Raw genomic sequence first — 21,771 nt, 5'->3', positions numbered from 1 at the left:
AACAATATACTGACAGGGTCCAAAAGATGAAAGTATAGAATTGAGACAAGAAATAGTTGTGCAGTGACGAGCCTGGTCGGAAACAGCCGTGAGAATCGTGTAAAACCATCCACGCACAAAATAAGGAATTTATTCCCGCTCCCTTGGGTTGCAGGAAAGGTCCCGCATAATCGATATACAGTCGCTCCATAGGGCGCGAGGCTTAGTGTGATGACAATAGCTATACTTTGGTAGACAACGTGGGCTTGCTAATCAAACAAGTTTTACAGGCTATAACTAATTCTTTAATTTCGCCGCCCATACCCTTCCAGATAAACAATTCCCTTACCTCCTCTCTGGTTTTAAAGATGCCTAAATGTCCCGCTAAATTCATAGGTACCGGAAGTGCTGGAACCACAAATTTCATTTTTATCGTGACTTGAGGGGCAACACAGGACTCCATTCCTCAAAATATAAGTGACGACATATTTCCCCGAAAAAGGGTTTCCATAATGGGAGCCTGCACCGGATCTTTATTTGGTATTTAACTATGTCATAATATATCAGAGAGGCATCAGTCAGAATTTCTCTTATACCCGAAGGAGTCGAATGGATAGGCGGAGGGCATTTCTCCGAGTTAACAGAATCAGAATCACTAGAAAATATTCGGCTTAACGCATCTGCGACCACATTCTAAGATCCCCGAATGTGTCTCACACCAAACTGAAAAGCTGAAAACCTAATCGTCCATCGGGCAATGCGCCCCGTGCGACGTGGCCTAGCTAATACCCAGCTTAGGGACTCATTTTCGGTCTCTAATTCGAACGTAAAGTGCTCAAGGTAAAGACGGATATTTTCTAAGGCAAAGAGCACGGCCAGTCCTTCTCGCTCGTATATAGAGTACTTGGCCTCTTGAGGAGACAAGGTCTGAGACGCACAGGCGATGGGCCGTCTTCCGAGTTCAAATTACTGAAGAAGAACCGCAGCGACGGCCGATGAAAACGCGTCGGTATGTACAATAAATTTGCTAGAGAAAACCGGCATAGCCAATACTGGGGCGTTGCAGGTGGCTAATTTCAGATCTTAGAAGTCAGCCTGTTGGGAAGGGCCCCATTCGTACATGGCACCTTTCCTACGAATAAAATTCAAGGGTGCCGCCCAATTAGCGATATTGGAAATTGATTTATCATACCGATGAATCTAGCAACCCCTTTAACATCTTTGGGATGTTTAAAATTACCTCGTCGAATGATCGATTGAAACTCCACTTGGCGACACAATATGTGCCAAGAAGGACATAAATGGTTAAGCAAAATTTACTTATGACAGTTTGACCGTCAAACCTGCTTTACGAAGGCGTTTTAGAGCTGCCTCTAGATGAGCTAAATCTTCTTCGACAATCGCAGAGAGAATAAAAACATCATCTACATTATGGTGAAGATATTCAAATTTAATATCAGAGAAGAACCTATCTATCAGAGTAGTAAGAGCGCTGCGCCCGCGGAAGCCCAAAACCCACGCGTATGTATTCATACAGGTTCCAATCAGTAGCGAAAGCAGTCAGATACTTCGATTCTTCCGTCAGAGGTATCTGATTATGGGCATAGTTTAGATCTAGGATGGTGAAGAACTTAGCCTTACTAAACCAAGAAATATATTGTAGAACAATCTTACGATTTAACGTCCTGTAATCAATTACTGGCCTGAAAATGGGTGAAGAATACGCCAACTTGGAGGGTCAAGATCTCATCTATAATTTCCTTGGCGGCCTTCATTTTAGGCGGAGATAGCATATAAGGAGGAAATCTTACGGGAATCGAATCCGTAACCACTATCTTGTATTCAGTTCTGTCAGTCACCCCAAGATTTTCCGAAAACACTTCAGGAAAAGACTGACATAATTCTCTACTGCAGTTAGTCTGGTCCTCAGGTAGATGCATTTGGTCTAACGCTATCTCACTCTGAGGAGGGAAAATAAGCGAACATGAGGCAGAATTACATGTCAAAATGTGTATATGGACATTATTATCAAACTTCAGTGTACATGACTTCTTTTGAAAATTAAGCACCGCACCGGAGTGAAATATGAATTCGGCCCCTAATATTTACAGGCGATGGCAAGTTTTTAACAAGAAACAACTTAAATTTCCAGGTAAATTTTGAGATACGAATTTTCGCATGGATAAATCCTCAGATGTCTAACGGAGAATATTTTACAGAAGAAGAAACATATTCAGGAAATTTACATTAGACCTCTAACTTAGAATACCATGCTTCAGAAACAATAGACACAACATCTCCTGAATCTAGGAGGGCAAGAGCTGGTTCATGGTTTACTTAAATTTTGCGTAATGGAACAAATCCTGAAGTATCAGAGGCAATTTTCAAGCAATTTTAGGGCCCTCAAAGATGGTCTTAGACGGCCTTCCATTCTGATTTTGAGAAATAGTATCATCAGGCTTAAACTGGGCTGAGCCTGGATACACAGCTAGGGGAGAGGACTCAGCCGGACACTTTAGTCAAATTGAGTTGCTGTTGGAACTACACGTAGTACACGGAAGGTGTACTACTTTGTAATTTACAATTCTTAGTCAGGTGTTTAAATGACCCACATTTGAAACAGCCTGCAGAAGACGAAGGCCCATTCTAACACTACGGTGGTCGCACGAAGAAAAATCACGTCAGTGGTCGCGCGGGTCACAATTGTGATCCGTACTTTCTTTGTGATATAAGACTATTCTATGCTATTTATTCAATGAATGTAATTATGCATTGTGAAAAGAACTTTATTTTCCGTACAATATAATTATGCATGCATTTAAAAAAATACCTGAAAAATTGCCGGACATTGTGATTTGTCTCAGTTACTTCCTACATAATGTTTGTGAGGTACCTCACTGTCTTGTTCATTCAGCTATAGATTTATATTCTCGTAGTCATCAATTTTGTACCTATATACCAATAATTAATATAAACTCATAAAAAGGAGTAGATATATGCATACGAACTGAGATGAGACACCGTAATAAGAAAACAAAGTCAAAATAAGTCACGCTAGTGGTTGCACGGATCACAGTTGTGATCCACAAGAATAAATTGCTTTATAACGCAACAACCATCAGTCAAGGTTAGCAAACTACTGCGTTATAAGAGAGGGGATGGGGAGCGAGGAAGGTACACAGATGCTCAAGTTCAACAGTCATATCGAAAAAGCGGAGCGAAAAACTAAACGGCTGGATCACTATTTTGATACGCGCGACCACCAGAGTGCTAAGGTCCATTTGTTTTCAATAGAGTACACTTGTTTCTTAAATAGTCCGCCGACCCACACGCATAGCACTTGCAGGGAGTAAACGTTCGGCGGGGAGGTTGTCGAGAAATATTAGAAGTAGGTGGTGGGTCCCGATCGACTTGCAGAGTATCGACATATTTTACTCCTTCCGCAGGCACGGACATGGCCTCAAGTTCCGCAAACGTTTGAGGACGGGAAGCAATACGCAAATATGATCGGTAAGAGAACGAAATCCCTTCAATGATTGTCTGCACAAATTGACCTTCAGAATAATGCAAATAAAATACTCTAGTGTAAAACCTAATATCCTGTACGAAGTGAGCTATATTTTCATATGTCCTTTGGACTTGGAAGTAACATATTCGAATTCGAGATAACAGGGCTTTTGCAGAGATAATGTTTGCCAACAGTGAGCATGGATATTTTCAATGGAATTCTTTACCGATATAGCCTTAACAATCTTCTCTGATAGAATACAATTAAGTAAGGATAAATTATTTGTAATATTTGTGAGTGCGACAGGACAAATACCAAAGCATGGTCCTGGAATTCTACGAGAAATCTCAAAAAGTTTATGACGTTATTTGTTGAATTAGCGGAAAATCTCGATATCCCCTTAAGCAACATGGCTAAAGGATAGGGTAAGTTGCTAAAGCCTGGAGATATTACAGGAGAGGGGGCCGGAGGTTGAGGAGGTTCGAAAGCGGCATTACTAATGAAAAATAGCGGAATGTGTTGTGGATTGCCAAATGGGTTTACAATTTGTTCGGATGGGGCAGAAGCTTTGTGTTGCTCGACCAATTTCCCACTATCAGAAGATTTACTAGGGTCCTCTTCCGTATTCATAGTTACTGGGGCGACATAGTCACTCTTCCCACAAACAAACCCAGACAAAAATTGGTTCACATTGCTAGACAGCTCTCAAATATGTTGGCCCAAGGGGTTAGCAATACTAGAATGTTCTTCGCTAAGCTTGAGAGATAAGAGATCTCACACTCCATTATAAAAACGAAAGAGTCTAGCAAGAACACGTTTTAGCTGGTTACCGGACGCCTCACCTCCTTCAAAAGAACTCACAACCGACGCAAGATCGGCAATATTGGCGGTGATCGTGGATAAAGCCCCACCAAATGACTTATCTCCTTAACAGGAATACAATTAGGTACCTCTAAAGAATCTTTGAGTGTACACGCATATGTCGCAACCGTGCCAACAGACTGAAAATTTCGAATAGCTAACTCATTAATTACTTCTTCCTTGCGAGGGAGAAAGTCTGCATTATGCTTTCTGATTTATGGCGAACCTAATACATCGGTGTTTCTAAATGAGTATCTGTTGGTCATACGAGGAATAAAATGCAATATTTTTTTTTACAGTTGTGTTCAGATGGAAGGTTGTAACAAATCGACGAATAGCGGCTTCCAATTTCCTCAATTTTCTGTATTTTCTTAAAGCGAGGTTCTATCTCCTCTGGCACTGAACGAACAATACTTTAATGCATAATGAACACTGGTGATGAAATCTTTGAAATCTGTGAGGTTGCAGAGATTTCATAATATGGATATTAATTCAACTGTGCATTCCTCCCAATAACTCGCTTTGTTGTGGATTTGAGGTCCGTGCTTTTATTCTAAAATATGGATCATCTGCTCTTTCACAAGAGCCCCGTTTGTGAGTAAAAGACTTTCCTTTTCTCTTGGCGGAGAGCTTTATTTGTATTATAGCCGAACGAGTGACTATCTCCTTTCCCTCTGCGGGTAAAGCTCGAAGCGAAATTACACTTCCAACTCAAGTCATATATTAATTAAACGTGTCGAAGTCTTATGTTGAGTTTTTACGACAGCCTTTGACTTTATGACTCTCCCTTAAAACTAGATCCGTATTCTGAAAGATGTATTTAATGGGATTTCATTCTGCAAGTACTTATAAACACACATTGAAAGCCTGTTCACAGCCTGTACGTCAAAGGTGTAGTAAAAGCCTTACCATAGCTTGAATACTTTTTATAACTATTAATTTAATCTTCTTTAATAACACAAAGTCATTCAAACTTGAGCATTTCGCTGTAGGTGCACATTATTTAAATTCGTTTTACAGAAAATGTATGAGTTTAATATTATTCATAAGATTACAGTACAGAAATATTGACACGTTTCACATATATATTCTTAATATGTACTTAGTAATAATAATCGGATATGGGTACGAACTACACCATTTCAGTTGATTTTATATCAACACAAGTAATAAAGATACAAACGATGAGAATACCAAGAAATCTAAATATAATTTCTATATGTATTCTAAGTGTCTATTAATTTATTAATTTATGAAATTCAGATCTTTTTTTGAATTGAACTTCAGAAGACATTAATCGCATGATGAATTGCAAATTCACTCACTATAAAACAGAACCTATACGGAGATCGTTTCAATCTATAAAACACTAACATGATTATATTACAGTTCGGTCCAAAATAATATTCCCACCTACGAACTTTACTTAATGCATCTCAAAACAACAAAGAGGCTATGTTTCATTGGTTTACTAAACTTGTTTTGTTTAAAAAGTTAAATTAGGTTGTACAGGACATATTTCGTCAAAATCAGCTTGCATTAATATTTTGTGTGTCCTCCTCGTGCCTTTTTAAGTACTTTCAACATTTTTACACTTCTCTTTCAGCCATTCTTCTCCTCTCCTGCACTTGTCATCCACTGCATACTTTAATCGCCTGTATGCTTTTCTTCCAACCTCATTCCTTGCATCCTTGTACTTTCTTCGTTCATCAGACAAGTCTAGTATTTCCCGAGCTATCAGTTGCTTTTTAGTTGATCTTTTGTTTCTTTCTAAACTGTCTTCAGCAACAATACTGACCTCATTCTTGACGACTGTCCATTCTTCATCTATTATGATTCTTTCAGCCTTCTCATTTAGTCCTTGTGAAGCATTTTCCTTTAAATAATCCCTCACACTTTCATATTTTAACATGTCCAGATCCTACCTCTTTGCATTCCTTCCTTTCTTCAAATTATTAAACTTCAGATGGCATTTCATGACCAAAATGTTGTTGTCAGAGTCTACGTCCGTTCTTGGGAAAGTCTTGCAATCCAACGTATGGTGTCGAAATCTCTGCCTAATCATAATTAGGCCTATATCTATTTGATACCTTACAGTGTCTCCATGTCTCGTCCACGTATACAGCCGTCATTTGTATTATTTGAACCACGTATTAGCAAAGATTAAATGATCGGTGGAGTATTCAACCAGCCGACTTTCATTCCTTGGCCCCAATCAGAAATCTCTACTGTTTTACCCTCTCTTCATTGGCCTGCCACTGCATTCCATTCTCCCATCACAATTTGATTTTCGTCACCTTTGACATTCTAATTAATCCTCTGTCTCTTCATATATTCTTTCTATTTCTTCATCATACGTTGAAGTAGTAGACATAGAGACCCGCACTATTATGGTGGGCATTGGCTTTGTCTTTATCCTGACAATAATCCTTTCACTAAACTAGTCGTATTATCTTACCCGATGCCCTATTTTATTATTCATTATATTAAACGAACTCCTGCATTTCAACACTTTGATAATCCTGTAGCCGCCTGACAAAAAAATCCTGTTCTTCCTGCCAGCGTACTTCACTTATACCAACTACATCTAACTTTAAACTATCCATCTCCCTATTCAGATTATCTAACCTGTCACAACGATTCAACATTCCACTCTCCAACTTGCAGAATGTTAGTATCAATCTTCCGAATGGGGGACTATTTTACCTCCGAAACATTTTACCCACGAGGAAGCGATCATCAGTACATCATTCATACAGAGAGACCTGAATGTCCTCGGGAGTTAATTACGGCTGTAGTTTCTCGTTGCTTTCAGCCGTGTATTGAAATACACACAGCTAATCCATGTTAAGTATTATTACAAGGCCACATCAGTCAATCATCTCGACTGCCACCCTTGCAACTTCCGAAAAGCTGCTACTAACATTTCGAAGAACCATTCGTTATTCTGGTTTCTCGACAGATACCCATCCGATACAGTTGCACCTGCGGCTCGGCTATCTGCTTCACTAAGACTCACAAACATCCCCACCGCGACAAGGCCACATTGTTAGCAGGGGAGGATAACTAGGTATCGTTCTTCTAAACACTAACACTGAATTTAATTTGCTTTTGCGTTCACACAATTATCACTCTTAACTTAATGGTGGTGGCAGAGAGTAAACTCACTTCTTAGCTACATCTCTAAATGAAGTATATTAATCTGGCTTTTAAAATTCCAAATTATTATATAATTCTGTCTTCGTGTTTCAGAATCTCGGAAGCTGGTGATGAAAGAGGTGATGATTCCGCCCGTGGTAGACATTCGACAAAATGTGACGCTAACCTGCCGTTTCGATGTGGGAGAAGAACGTTTGTACTCCGTGAAATGGTACAAGGACGGCGCCGAGTTCTACAGGTTCATGCCAGACAACTACCCACCATGTCGTTCACTACCTGTGGTTGGAATTACGCTCCTAAACGTAAGTTCAATACAACATTCGATATGCGTACAATGTAATGCTATTCTGTAGATGTGTTTAGAGTCGTACAAGAATTATATTTAAGAAATGAAAACTGTACACAACGTAATGTATAGCTTTCTAAATTAGCTTCATTCTTATGGATCTTGTAATCAAGCCGAATTCGGGACCGCATACATTAATTCATAGCACACACACACACACACACACACACACACACACACACACACACACACACAAATATATGAGTGTGTGGGATCCATACGCCTATATTTGTTATTCGCAAATTCAAATCAAATCAAATCAAATCAAATCAAATCAAATCAAATCAAATCAAATCAAATCAAATCAAATCAAATCAAATCAAATCAAATCAAATCAAATCAAATCAAATCAAATCAAATCAAATCAAATCAAATCAAATCAAATCAAATCAAATCAAATCAAATCAAATCAAATCAAATCAAATCAAATCAAATCAAATCAAATCAAATCAAATCAAATCAAATCAAATCAAATCAAATCAAATCAAATCAAATCAAATCAAATCAAATCAAATCAAATCAAATCAAATCAAATCAAATCAAATCAAATCAAATCAAATCAAATCAAATCAAATCAAATCAAATCAAATCAAATCAAATCAAATCAAATCAAATCAAATCAAATCAAATCAAATCAAATCAAATCAAATCAAATCAAATCAAATCAAATCAAATCAAATCAAATCAAATCAAATCAAATCAAATCAAATCAAATCAAATCAAATCAAATCAAATCAAATCAAATCAAATCAAATCAAATCAAATCAAATCAAATCAAATCAAATCAAATCAAATCAAATCAAATCAAATCAAATCAAATCAAATCAAATCAAATCAAATCAAATCAAATCAAATCAAATCAAATCAAATCAAATCTTGAATTGGGCCATAGGCCTATATTCGTCTAATACTCTTTCTTTCAAATATTCTTAATTTATTTGCATCATGAACTAAAAGGTTCCAGGCTTCTGAGCCATATGTCACTACAGGTCTAATAAGGGTCTTATATATTTTGAATTTTGTTGGTTTAGACATGAGACGGGATTTAATTAATGTAAGATTTGCATAATAGGCCCTGTTTCTACCTATTATTCTACGATGTATCTCCTCACTTATTCTATTATTGTATGTCAACATGGTTCCCAAATACTCAAAACTTCGTACATTCTCAAAGCTATGCCCATTTAATGTCCAATTATCTTGACTTCTTCTGCCCTCTATAACAGTCACATGCAGATACTTGGAATTACTGTCATTCACCTCCAATCGCATCCGTTTCCCTGCTTCTTCCATTTCACGGAATATTTCCTTCAAATATCCATCATTCCTTGCCGGGCTGAGTGGCTCAGACGGTTAAGGCGCTGGCCTTCTAATCCCAACTTGGCAGGTTCGATCCTGGCTCAGTCCGGTGGTATTTGAAGGTGCTCAAATACGACAGCCTCGTGTCGGTAGATTTAGAGGCACGTTAAAGAACTCCTGCGGAACTAAATTCCGGCACCTCGGCGTCTCCGAAGACCATAAAAAGTAGTTAGTGGGACGTTAACCAAATAACGTTATTATTATTACTATCATTTCTTGGCATTAACACTACATCATCTGCATACGCACAAATGTGTTTAGATTTATATGCAATATTTGCGGTATCCACAATTGTTTCAATAACTTGGTTCATTGCCAGATTAAACAAAGTAGCTGAGAGTGCATCACCTTGTCTGACTCCTGTATTAAGAGCAACTAATTTCCAATTCTTCCATCCACCATCACCTTTGCCCTTACTTCTCCCAAAGTAATTTTGACCTCACATTGCGAGACGCGTGTTTCACATGCTGGCATTAGTCCAGCCGAATGTGAGGTCACTGCAGTAGTCACATATGGATTCTTTCCTCAAATGGTTTAGGGATTCTATGGCGTTTTATACACTGTGTGGTCACAGGATTATGGACACCTGTCCAGGCGTAGTTCTACCCCTGGGTCACACGGTCACCTGCCCTACCGTCCATATTTACCATATTTACAACATTATTTTCCTTTAAAATGTGCTTTTGGTGGCTTTTATGCATTACGCCCTCACCAAATGATGGAAGAAGCTTGGCAACATAGCAATGGTTACATTATAGTTGTAGACTTCCTCTCTCGTTCGTCAGCATCATACTCGCAATCAAAGAGAATGCGCCTTACAGCTGCTAGAGAAGGAAGTGAGGCGGGAGTTTAGAGTGAAATCTACAGACAAAGGTCACAAAGATTTTAAGACCGGACACTTGGGCTCTGTAATATATCTGCCGCATAGTTTGTGTTCTGTACACTAGATGGTGACAGGAACAGTTTTGTTAATTTTCTTTAGAGCCTTCTACAGGGTCTCACATATAAACACAGACCCAACGCACGGTGTTTGTACACTGAGCTACTGTAGCTGCCTCAGCTTAACCTACCTCGCGCGCGGCCGCCCTGCTTTAAGCGTGTACACAATATCATGTGAAATCTTACCTTATCCCTTTCAGACCGGAAAGAAAACTGGAGGTGTGAATTTTTGTTTGTACGTCAAGAACTGAATAAAATGCTCCTCAATACACATATTAATAGTTTATTTTACAAAATAAAAACTAACATCCGAAAAACAGGACCCACACAATTGTGCGTATCAAAATTCAAAACCTCGTTGTATCACGTACGATGGTGTAGCTTCACAATTTACGTTCACTAACCAATGTACACACTTCATTGAATATATTCCGGTATTCAGTAAAGCTTCTAGATTAACATAAACGCAGTAAATAAATACTTACTTTCGGCACTACTGCTTTCTGCCATTTCGCCGATCAACTGTGCTTTTTAAACTCTTCTTCCTTCGCCCTGGCGGTCAAGCGCATACTAAAATCAATTGAAATACACGCCACGTGTCCTGCACAATCACTGCAGTCCGGTGTAGCGCCGAAAAAACATCAAATACGGTCAGGGATAACTAAAATACGAACCCGCACAATTGTGCGTACTCGGTCTGAAAGGGTTATAAATGATGCTGAAAGTGTCGGCCTTCCTGCGTTGTACAGGCATTGTATCTGGTAACCACATTCTGGCTGACGCGAACGAGTTCTGCAACTGTAATGTTTCTCATTTCCTTCGTAAGGTTTTCTTTCAGTTCCTCCAATGTGTGAGGATTTGTTCGATACGCTTTTTCTTTCAGTTTACCCCACAAGTAAAAATCACACACTGTTAGATCTGCAGAACGAGGGGGGAAATAGACCAGCACTGATCACTCGGCCTGCAAAAACTTCCAAGACTGTAAGATGGAAATCTTCTGCTGAATCTTGTTGAATCCACCCATGCGATTTTTCTTCTTCCGTTCACGGCGTCAAAATGTCATCTTGGTGCCCCTCTGCATTTACTGTCGTCTCGATAAAAATAGGTCCAATTATTCGTCTTGCACTAACGGGAGATAACACTAATCTTCCTATCATAATGAGGGACTTCATAAACCCCATTAGAATTCTCTGCACACCAATAGTAAGAGTTACACTGTTCACAGTGTTCACACAACCATTAAGATGAAACCAGAACTTTTAAATATGAAAATACGGTGTTGCAATGATAACTGTCTCACCATGTTAACAGCTGAGATTCATACTGGCGACTCATCCTTGTCAGGTCGAACACGTACAGGCAACTTGCATGGTCAAAAACTATTCGCACGCCTCCCACACTGCAGCTGCCATAGCGCAGAATACAAACACCGTTCGTTCGGCCTGAGAGACCCTGTAGAAAGTTCCAAACTCCTTTCTCCAATGAAGGAAAGATTTCTCATTATATAAAATGTATGAAAGAAGAAACACAAATACACAAATAATGTGAGGAAAAACATAAACCGGAATGATGAATTTCTGCGCAGTCGTTGCTTTCGTTGTTTTCGAGTGAACCAATCCAGTGGTGCCAGTGTAGCAATTTTTCAACTAGACATAGCGGAATTGAGATATTTCTAGCAGGGGGACTTTTACAAGAAAATGTGTTCTTCATGTAGGGGTTTAGTGGTTATTTCATTTTTTTTCTAGCAGCATTGGAACATCCTTTTCATTTATGATAAAGAAATTCAGCGGATTTTCTTTTCGTGCTTGTTGGCTTTCCATGCAATTTTGTGTTGGCCAGGCTGAACTAAACATAAGTGATAAGCGGGAAGTAAACACCTGGTTACTTTTTATTGCAGAGTGAGTTTAAGACCAATTCACAATGCAAACGTAACGTAAACTAAAAATTAACGTTAACTTAGAAGTTTGCGGCAATGTTATCTGATGAAATCATTCACAAGGTGCCAACGCAAACTTAATTGCGAGTCCGTAAAATTAAGGGATTGCAAACTCCAAGCTCTTGCGGTTAATTTTATGTAAAGTTTAAGGGCCTGCCAAACAACTTTGATGTAAATGTTGTATTTTGTGCGCGATATAATTACGTAATTCGACGGAACACTTGTATTTCTCTTTCAAAACAATCCTTGTTTTATATATGGTAAAAAGAAAATGAATTATAAAGTCGCTGTACCGTAAGAGAGTACGTGGAGATAAATTGTTCTAGCAATGAAATCCGACTGTAAATGGCGGGAGACAAGCTTGCAACGCTGGCGGCAAGGCGAGTGACAATCTCCGTCATAGATAAAATAATGTTCCTGTATATTTCTTAACATTATGACAGGTTACTAGTTTACGAAAACGATATCTCAAAAAAAATATCATCCGAGTGTGATAGCTACGCGTATAAGATGTCAACAAAGGAGACCGTACACTTATTTTTATTAGAAACGTGGACACACATCATGAGATAGTGTCAAACATTTTAGGTTTCATCCGCATGTACAAAACGAACTGTTGAGTGTCATTTCCTGCAGTAGATTACAGAAATCGCCCAGAGATAACCCTGTTTGATTCAACGGATGATTCTATCTTCCGCGCCGTTGTTTACTTCGCCTTTTCAAGTACACATTTCCCAAGAGAAAAGCAAGAGATGCTTGAAGTAACATGAATTCCGCTATCACGTTGTTTGATTCCATCGTGGTCTTCTTTCCTCGGTGTCTATCCGTTTCGGATATTGGCGATAATGATGGCTATTTTTGTCTTGTTTGTGGCAGCGATGAACAGTTTAGCTGATAACATATTCCTACTGCCTCTAAAACTGTCAAGCCAAGATATTCGTCTTCTTCCAGGACCTCTTTTGATGTTGATTTTCCCACGAAGTATTTTTTGCGTAGGTCCTATCTATCTGTATTGTGCATGATATGTCTCGGATACTGAACCGTTCAGAATTTCACTATCTTGATCAACTGAGATGTTGTGTTCATCCTTCTCATTGCCTCCACGTTTGAAATTTTTCCGGATTCTCAGGATAAACCTATAAAGCCGTGTTTGAAAGGTATCCATCTTCTCTGTGTTTTTATTCAAGGTCCATGTCTCTACACCACACAAAAGAACAGAAAATGCATAGCAGTTCAAATGTTTGATTTTAGTTCCTAATGTCAGATTGTGATTTTTAAACACATTAATCATTTACTGGAACACTTTACCTTGACTCCTTGTGCGTTATACCAGTCTTCATTTTTATGGTTCCAATGTACCATCGTCGCCATAAGACATATCTGTGTCGGTGCGACGTAAAGCAAACAGCAAATAATAATAATAATAATAATAATAATAATAATAATAATAATAATAATAATAATAATAATAATAATAATAATAATAATAATAATAATAATAATAATAATAATATTATTATTTATTTATTATTATTTACATATTTTACGCCCACATTGGAGCACTGAAATCAATACATTTGAGTTAATTTCTTCTTCTTCTTCTCCCAGAACTTTTTCATCCTCTCCGACCTGGAAGCCCTTTGTGTGTCCGATATAGTATATTGTTTCCGTTCAACTGCTTTTAGTTTGAGACTTATGCTTTTGTTCTTCAAAATCCTCTTCTCTTTTCTGTCTTTGATTTGTTGCCGAGTTATACCCAATTCTTCCAAATCGTCCTGAACTTCTTTGAACCAATTATTATTGATTTTATTCTTCAAAAAGTAATCGAATAGTTGTTTCAATATCCTGGGGTCTGCTAATCTTGATATGTGACAGAAAAAGGAAATTCTTCTTTTATAATAATAATAATAATAATAATAATAATAATAATAATAATAAAAAATAGGGTTGCAAGGTGTGAATATTGTCTTACCCTTTCGTCTTTGCGGTGTTTATTTCAAGCCCGTATTGGCTGCTGACTCTTACAATTCTATCCATTAGTGACGGTAGAGCTTGGATAGTATCAGCAAATACAATCGTATGATCAGCATACCGGATGTTTTTTAATCTCACTCCATTTATCAAATTTCCTTCTTCTATATATTCCAAGGCTTCTCTAAACATGTATGCTGAATACAAATTAAATAATATAGGTGACAAGATACATCCCTGCCTCATTCCTCTGAGGATTTTGACTGCTTCATTTTGTTCTCATTCAACCCGCAACACCGTTGGTTGATTCCAGTACAGCGTCTTGATGATTCGCAAATCTCTTTCCTCCATTCCAATATTTATCAAAATCTCCATCAATTTGTCATGTTTTACTCGGTCAAAGGTTTTCTTGTTGGCAATTAAACAAGAAAATTCATTCTTATTTACATCTATACATCTCTGAAACAGTATCTGCGCACTGAACAAGGCTTCTCTTGTACCAACTGCTCTAACAAACCCAAACAGATCTTCACACAGTCTGTATATTTTTCTGTGTATCATCCTCAAGGACACTTTCAAGAGATGACTCATCAAGCTTATCGTGCGGTAATATCCACATATTTTTGCATTTCGCTTTTCTGGGCAAGATGATGAACTCTGGTTTGAGCTATTCCTATGGAATATTCCCGAATAAATAAATTTAGTTGAAAATTTAGGTCATCCATTTTACATGATTTTAATCCATCAATTTTAAGAACTCTGCTTCTACTTTATCTGTTCCCACTGCCTTTCCATCCTTCATCTGATTGATGACCGTTACAACTTCTTTTTATAATGTACCTGTTCCGCTTCGTTCACTTGTACGTTGTGTAAAAGCATAGCTAGTGTCATGAAATAAACCTTCCAGGTAGTTTTCTTGTCTTATAAATCCACCGTCAAGTTCCCGGCTTCATCTATTAACTTCCACCTGTGCCATTCCTGTATTTCACTGTTAATTCTCTTACTTTCCTGTATACATTGAAGCTAGCATTCCTACTTTTATATAACTCAATCTCCACACATTGCTCCACTTTTCTTTTATCTCCCTGATCTTTCTTCTGATGTCCGCATTTATTTTTCTGTATTATGCTGGTTTTCCTTTATTGACTCTTTTTTCTCCATTAGGTTCAGTATTTCATCCGTCATCCGTGACTTTCTCTCTTTCTCCTCTGGTTTCATGTGTTTCTCTTTCATTTAATGTAGGGCGTTTTGTAGTTTAGTCAATTCTAATTTGACGTTATTACGGGTGATAGTTTCCTCTGTGATAATCATCAAGTTAAGTTCTTTTCGCAAGCTCTGCTTCACTATTGTGTCTTTTGTTTTCCTCGAATTGTAGCTTTGCCTGTTCTTCCTCTGCACTTTCTTCATTTTGACTGAGTCGACGTCTGCACCCGGGAATGTTTTCACTGCGGTGTAACTGTTCCTGAAACGTTTATTTACCAACATGAAATCAATCTAGTTTCTCACATATTTTCCGGGTTTGTCCATTGGAGACTTCCATGTATACAGTCTTCTAGGTGGGAGTTTAAACCAAGAGTTCATCATCACTAAATCATTTGAGATCGCAAAATTTTCAAGATCATCCCCTTTGGAATTCCTCTCTCCTAGTCCAGACGGTCCTACCATTTCTGATGTCCTACCTTTCCCCTCTTTCACATTGATATCTCCCATCACAATTGTCAGGTCATGTTTGTTTAGGTTTTCCAAATTCCATTTATGCTTTCATAGAATTCTTCTATCTCTTCATCTTCCTTGTCCATTATAGACGCATACACTTGTATTATGTTTACGTCAATAAACTTAGCACTCAGCTGTAATATCATTACTATGGCTGATACGGGTGGGGAACGTTTGAGACACCTTGCTACTTTCGCATAAAATATTACACCGATTCCATGTTCATGCGCTCCATCAGTTCTACCCGAATCATCATCATCATCTAAAGGCTTCGCCTTGTCGCTGCAACCATTGATCTCTTCTCTCTGCGATCCTTTTCATCTCTCCATAACCTTGGCATCCCATCATCTCAACTACCTCTTCAATGATCTTCTTCCGTGGTTTCCCTCTGCCTTTCTTTCCCATCACCTTGCCTTCGAACAAGTTCTTTATGAAGTTATTATGCCGGAGAATGTGACCGAAAACTGATGCTTTTCTCCTTTTTACGTTGTTATTAAATGTCTCTGGGTGTTTATTTCTCTAAGCACTGCTTCATTAGTTTTCTTCTCAATCCAGCTAGTTCTTGCCATCTTCCTCCATAGCCACATTTCCACTGCCTCTAGTCGTTTCACATCCTCCTTCAAGAGAGTCCATCCTTCACAGCCGTATAGCAGCACACTCCAAATGAACGTTTTGATAAATAATTTCTTTTATTCAGTATTTAAGGATTTATTAGTTAAGAGCTGCTTCTTCTCCTCAAAGGCTTTCTTACACAGGGAAGTCCTTCTTTTTATTTCCACAGTTGATCTGTTGTCATCGGTAATAACTGATCCTAAGTAGCAGAACGTGTGCACCTGTTTTATTAAAATATTTCCAATTCTGAGTTGTGCCTCTGGCTTCATTTTAGATTTGCTTACAACCATAACATTAGTTTTATTTACATTAATGTTAAGTTGGAAATCTTTTAAGATGGATGTTAATTTGTTGAGCATGATCTGCACGTTCTTATCATTGTCAGCCAGAAGTGCAATATCGTCGGCAAATCTAATACAGTGTACAGTTGTTCCATTTATTTTAATGCCAGGTGTTTTGGATTTAAACATTTTCATGGCCTCTTCAATGTACAGATTAAATAGAAATGGTGATAAGGAACACCCCTGTCTTACTCCTTTCCTGATTCTCACCTTGCATACTTTATCAATACTTTCGATGTTTATTCTTTGATTGATGTAGAGGTTACGTATTGCTTTTCTGTCTTTCCAGTCCAAATGAATGTCCTTCATAATTTCGAACAGCCTTTTCCAATGAACATTGTCAAAAGATTTTTCCAGGTCTACAAAAGCTATATATGTATTTCTGTTAAGCTCCAGTCTTCTCTCCAAGATGGTTTTAAGTGCTATAATAGCTTCTCTTGTTCCTACTCCTTTCCTGAACCCAAACTGATCATCATCTAGATTCTGCTCAATTTTCATTTTGATTCTGTTTTTTAATATGCATGTGAATATTTTTGCTGCATGTGAAACAAGACTTAGTATTCTGTAATTGGAACATTCTGTTGAATCTCCTTTTTTGTGCAGAAGTACTGCTTTGCTTTCAACAAAATCCTCTGGCATATCTCCGTTTTCATAGCAGTACTGGATGATTTTGAAGAGTTCATCCTTCGGCTTTTTTCCAGAGTATTTCCACAGTTCAGCAGGCAGTTTGTCTGGTCCAGGAGCCTTGTTCTTTTTCAGCTGTTGCAGTTCTGTTTCGAATTCACTTCTCACTATGGGAGGACGTAGTTCATCTTGTGAAACCTGGTCTTGTTTTATGATGTACTCACCTACATTGTCAATTTCTTCTCCATTATATAGATCCTCCAAATACTCTTTCCATCTCTTCATTACCTCCTCATCTTCTATTAACAGACTTCCTTCCGTATCTTTTATTACACTGGATTTCATTTTAGCCTTGAATTTTGTTCTTTTTACTTGATTGTATGCTCTGTCAACATTTCCGATTTTCATATCATGTTCTATGCTTTTACAAATGTCATTCATCCATCTTTCTTTCGCCTCTCGGCACTTCTGTGTAACTAAGTTTTTTAGTTTCTTGTAGTTTATCGTTCCTTCTGGGGTATTCTTCCGGTGTTCTTTGTTTCTTTCCTGAATGAGATTTAGTATTTCTTCAGTCATCCAGTTCTTCCTGGGTTCAAGCGTCTTTTTCCTAGCACTTCATCTGCTGCCGTTGTAAGTGAAGGTTGACAGTGTCCCAATCTGTTTCGTTGCAATTGTTGTACATGATCATATCTGTCTTTTCTTCGAATGCTACTTGTGTTCATTTCTGTAAACATCTGCCGTATTCGGCCATCGCATTTCACTAACACCAAGTATGTCTATCTCCATCCTATCCATCCTTTAATGGTATTATGTGTTTTTCTTCCTTGACTCATTGTTCTCATATTCCAGGTTGCCACTTTAATTTTTTATTTCAACCTGATTTTCTTCGTGCCTATACTCACAACTGATCCTGCCGGAGATCCGACTAAGGAACTTACTCCGGGTGATGATAATTTCATCATAACCATGGCCGTAATGATTACTAGGACTTGCCATCAGGCCTTTAATGTAGTCGTTGTCCAGAGAGTTCTACATCCTTATACCGTTGACCACCTCTGTGGTTCCTCCGCCGTTAAAGCCAGTTTCCCAACTGAAGGACAAAAGAGTGTTCTTTAAGAGCCAATTAAGGCGAGAGATGATATTTCTATCGAAGTTTTCTCCCTTATCCTTTAATAGTCCCCTATGAACTTGCAAGGCAGCAGGTTGTACTCGTATTAATCCACAAGTACAGCGACGCCTCTTCCGCAATCTCAACCGTTCCGAAGTCCATTTTCTCCGTTGGAGATTCCGTTGAGGACTTCACTCGTAACCCCTAGCTGGGACCCTTACCACATATTACACACCAGGCTAGTGTGCTCTAGGACTCACATAGGCAGGGGCGCCACTCCCTGGGTAGGGCTGCCTAAAACCCAACTTTTCTGCTAATGACATGGCAGTGTTTTGATCGGCTGCTGTGTACTCTTTACGGTCAATTGTGGATACCACATATTTTATGTTAAGTTTACTTAACGTCGTTAAGTTCACGGTTACTTTTGCATTGTGAATGGACCTTTATGGTGCATGTCATTGTTTGACACGTGTTATACAATGAAAATGAAAATCCACTGCTTGTTTCCAGTCATTCAATCGGGTCAGGAATGGAATCTAGTGGCGAGGATAGGAATTGCGCCGGCTACCGAAACCTGTCCCTCTGGGGCAGTGATTAATGACTGACAGATAAAATGAAATAATATTGGATATTGGTGGTGGAATGAAAGATGACTGGGAAAACCGGAGGACCTGGAGAAAACCCTGTACTGCCTCCGCTTTCTCCAGCACATATCTCACATACAGTGACAGGGATTTCAACCACGGAACCCAGCGGTGAGAGGCCGGCGCGCTGCCGCCTGAGATACGTTTCAGAAAATATTTTTATGAATGTTGAAGTGTTATTTTTGTGTGATGTGTCAGTTACAACAAGTGAATAGAATCAGGTGATATATTTAAAAGCAAAAAGTCTAAATTGGGAGAACTGATTACCTACAAAGGAATTAGGTCCAGCACGGCTAGAGATATGTATAAACAGCGGGATAAAAATAGAACATATAACAGGAACTTAAACAAAATTCTGTGTGAAAAACGGGAACGGATATGTGGTTTTCGGTGAACTAACTCTCTATTTTGTTCTCCATGTATTTTGTTGTTTAGGGATAGGGTAACCGTATTTGTAAAATAAAATCCTGGGAGGTTACCATACTGTAAAGTTTAAAAACTGGGAAAATTTCTATTCAGAGGTTTCTTCACAATATTTTTCACTGGCTTATACTTCTCTTCTAGAAAGCCTGTTTTAACCACGATACTGTCATAGTACTGTACATGAGAGAGTGGCTGCCTGGTTTGGATCATTTAGCTGTCAGACTGCATTCTGGAGAGTGGGTTCGAAGATTGTTTACCGTTGTTTGCCAATTTCACACCAGGAAAATGCTCAGACTGTACCTTAATTAAGGCCATGCTCACCTATTTCCCGCTACTAGTATTTTCCTATCTCATCACCGCCATAACACCGATCTGTATTGGTGCGACGTAAAGCAAATTAAAAAAGAAAAAACGAATGTACTGTACACATTTTACATTTATCATGTTGTACAGTACAATTGCATTTTCAGTGTTGTTTAAATTTGTAGAGCTAACTTCACAATCATTTTTAATTGTTATAGTTATTTGTAAACTATCTATATACTAAAAGAGTTTACTAAAACAGTTTTGGCAAATCCGTCCGTCTGTTCTACAGGGTCGATTTTCTTCATTCTATTCTCTCCGAGGCATTGATAGGTCTCTAAGTTCAGCCAACTTCGAGTAATTGTAAAATCAAGTCGTTAAATTATCATTCCAGTATTTTCAGGGAAAGGTTTATAATAACCGGCAATATATTCTGTACTTAGCAGGTTTCTATGATGACTAACACTTTCATTAATATTCTGATATATGTGATTTCCATCCTTAGTAATGTCCTTCATGCAGTCATGTTTGATAACTACCTGAGAAGCCAGGGAGTATACGCTTCCTCTGATCATGGAAAATTACTACTCTCTGCTATATACTCTTTGATTCTATCACCTTCCCTAGCTTCTGCATATACTCGACAGATGGCGGATCGTTCCTAATAACTTACATGTTGCTAAGAGAAAACAGTCTACTTACGTACAGACGGGAAAGTATCAAGTCGACAAGACTTCTGTATGATCATTAATAAAGCCCTGGGCCAAAATCTTGAAACAGTGGGTAGTCTGCTTACTCGGACCAGTATTCATCCACGGCCAATTGTATGTTGCACTATCTCGCACAAGATCGTTTGAAAATGTTAAGATCCAGATACAGCCGAATGGTAGAATCACAGATAATATTGTATGGAAATAATTGTTGTGAACCGGTATTAAATATTCATAAAACTATTGAAAAGAACTGGCAAAACAATTTGACTGCCACCACCTTATCAAGAAGTGTTATCTGACCTATTAATAAGGAATTCTGCAGAGCAGTACGGGTTCTCTAGACTATTTATAAATCAATATTCACTGTATTATGTATTCTTTGTCTTCGGGCAGGCCTCTAGGTAGAGGATGAATTTATAACCATAAAAAATAACAATTTTATATTTTCAGCTGTGAGCTTGTTCCGCTCCTCCGTCTACTGAAAATATAGAAGAGAAAATATTATCTCTACAGCTTCGTAATGTGCAGATACGGCAAAGTAGTATTGTACCACTCTTAACAGTTCAACACTATCAACATTAATCGATATGCATTATTGCCATTTCTCTGCAATATTTTTCCCTACTAAAGTTGCATAATTCATCTTGTAGAAAGTTCTTAAAGCACATCTTTGATCCAAAAGTAAACAGTCGATAATAATAATAATAATAATAATAATAATAATAATAATAATAATAATAATAATAATAATAATAATAATACAATTTCAAAACAGAACAGTTTTTTCCACTGCTTGCCAGTCTGGCTCGTTTTCAAGATTAAACCAACTTAAAACTGAGTTCAGCAGAGACTCGCTAGAGGGCAGATATGATAGCAAATACATATTCAAATGTATAAAAATAAAATAAAATAGCGATTTCGATAACTGCAGACGCTTAAGTGCAATCAGTATCCTGTATTCGGGATAGAGTATTAGAAACCCCACTGTCGTCAGCCCTAAAGATGGTTTTCAGTGGTTTCCCATTTTCACATCAGGAAAATGCTGGGGCTGTACCTTAATTAAGGCCACGGCCGCTTCCTTGCCACTCTCAGCCCTTTCCTGTTCCATTATCGCCATAAGACCTATCTGTGTTGGTACGACGTAAAAACAACTTGCAGACACGCCAACTCCCCCGATTGAAGCGGGAGAGTCCCTAATATTTGGTCCTTCATTCCTCTCTCCTGATAAC

General features: G+C 38.2%; 1 protein-coding gene across 1 annotated transcript in view; it reads left to right on the top strand.

The window, feature by feature from the left end:
* LOC136874453 (uncharacterized) overlaps positions 1 to 21,771 on the top strand; it is a 508,056-nt gene that overhangs the window by 397,345 nt on the left and 88,940 nt on the right. The window contains exon 2 of the mRNA XM_068227908.1: positions 7,601 to 7,809. Within this exon, the coding sequence (XP_068084009.1) occupies positions 7,601 to 7,809 (209 nt within the window). The remainder of the gene's footprint in view (positions 1 to 7,600; positions 7,810 to 21,771) is intronic.

The sequence above is a fragment of the Anabrus simplex genome, chromosome 5 (genome assembly GCF_040414725.1).
Source record: "Anabrus simplex isolate iqAnaSimp1 chromosome 5, ASM4041472v1, whole genome shotgun sequence".
NCBI lineage: Eukaryota > Metazoa > Arthropoda > Insecta > Orthoptera > Tettigoniidae > Anabrus > Anabrus simplex.
The sequence above is the reverse complement of the archived record's forward strand: the minus strand, read 5'-3'. Positions and strand labels throughout refer to the sequence as shown.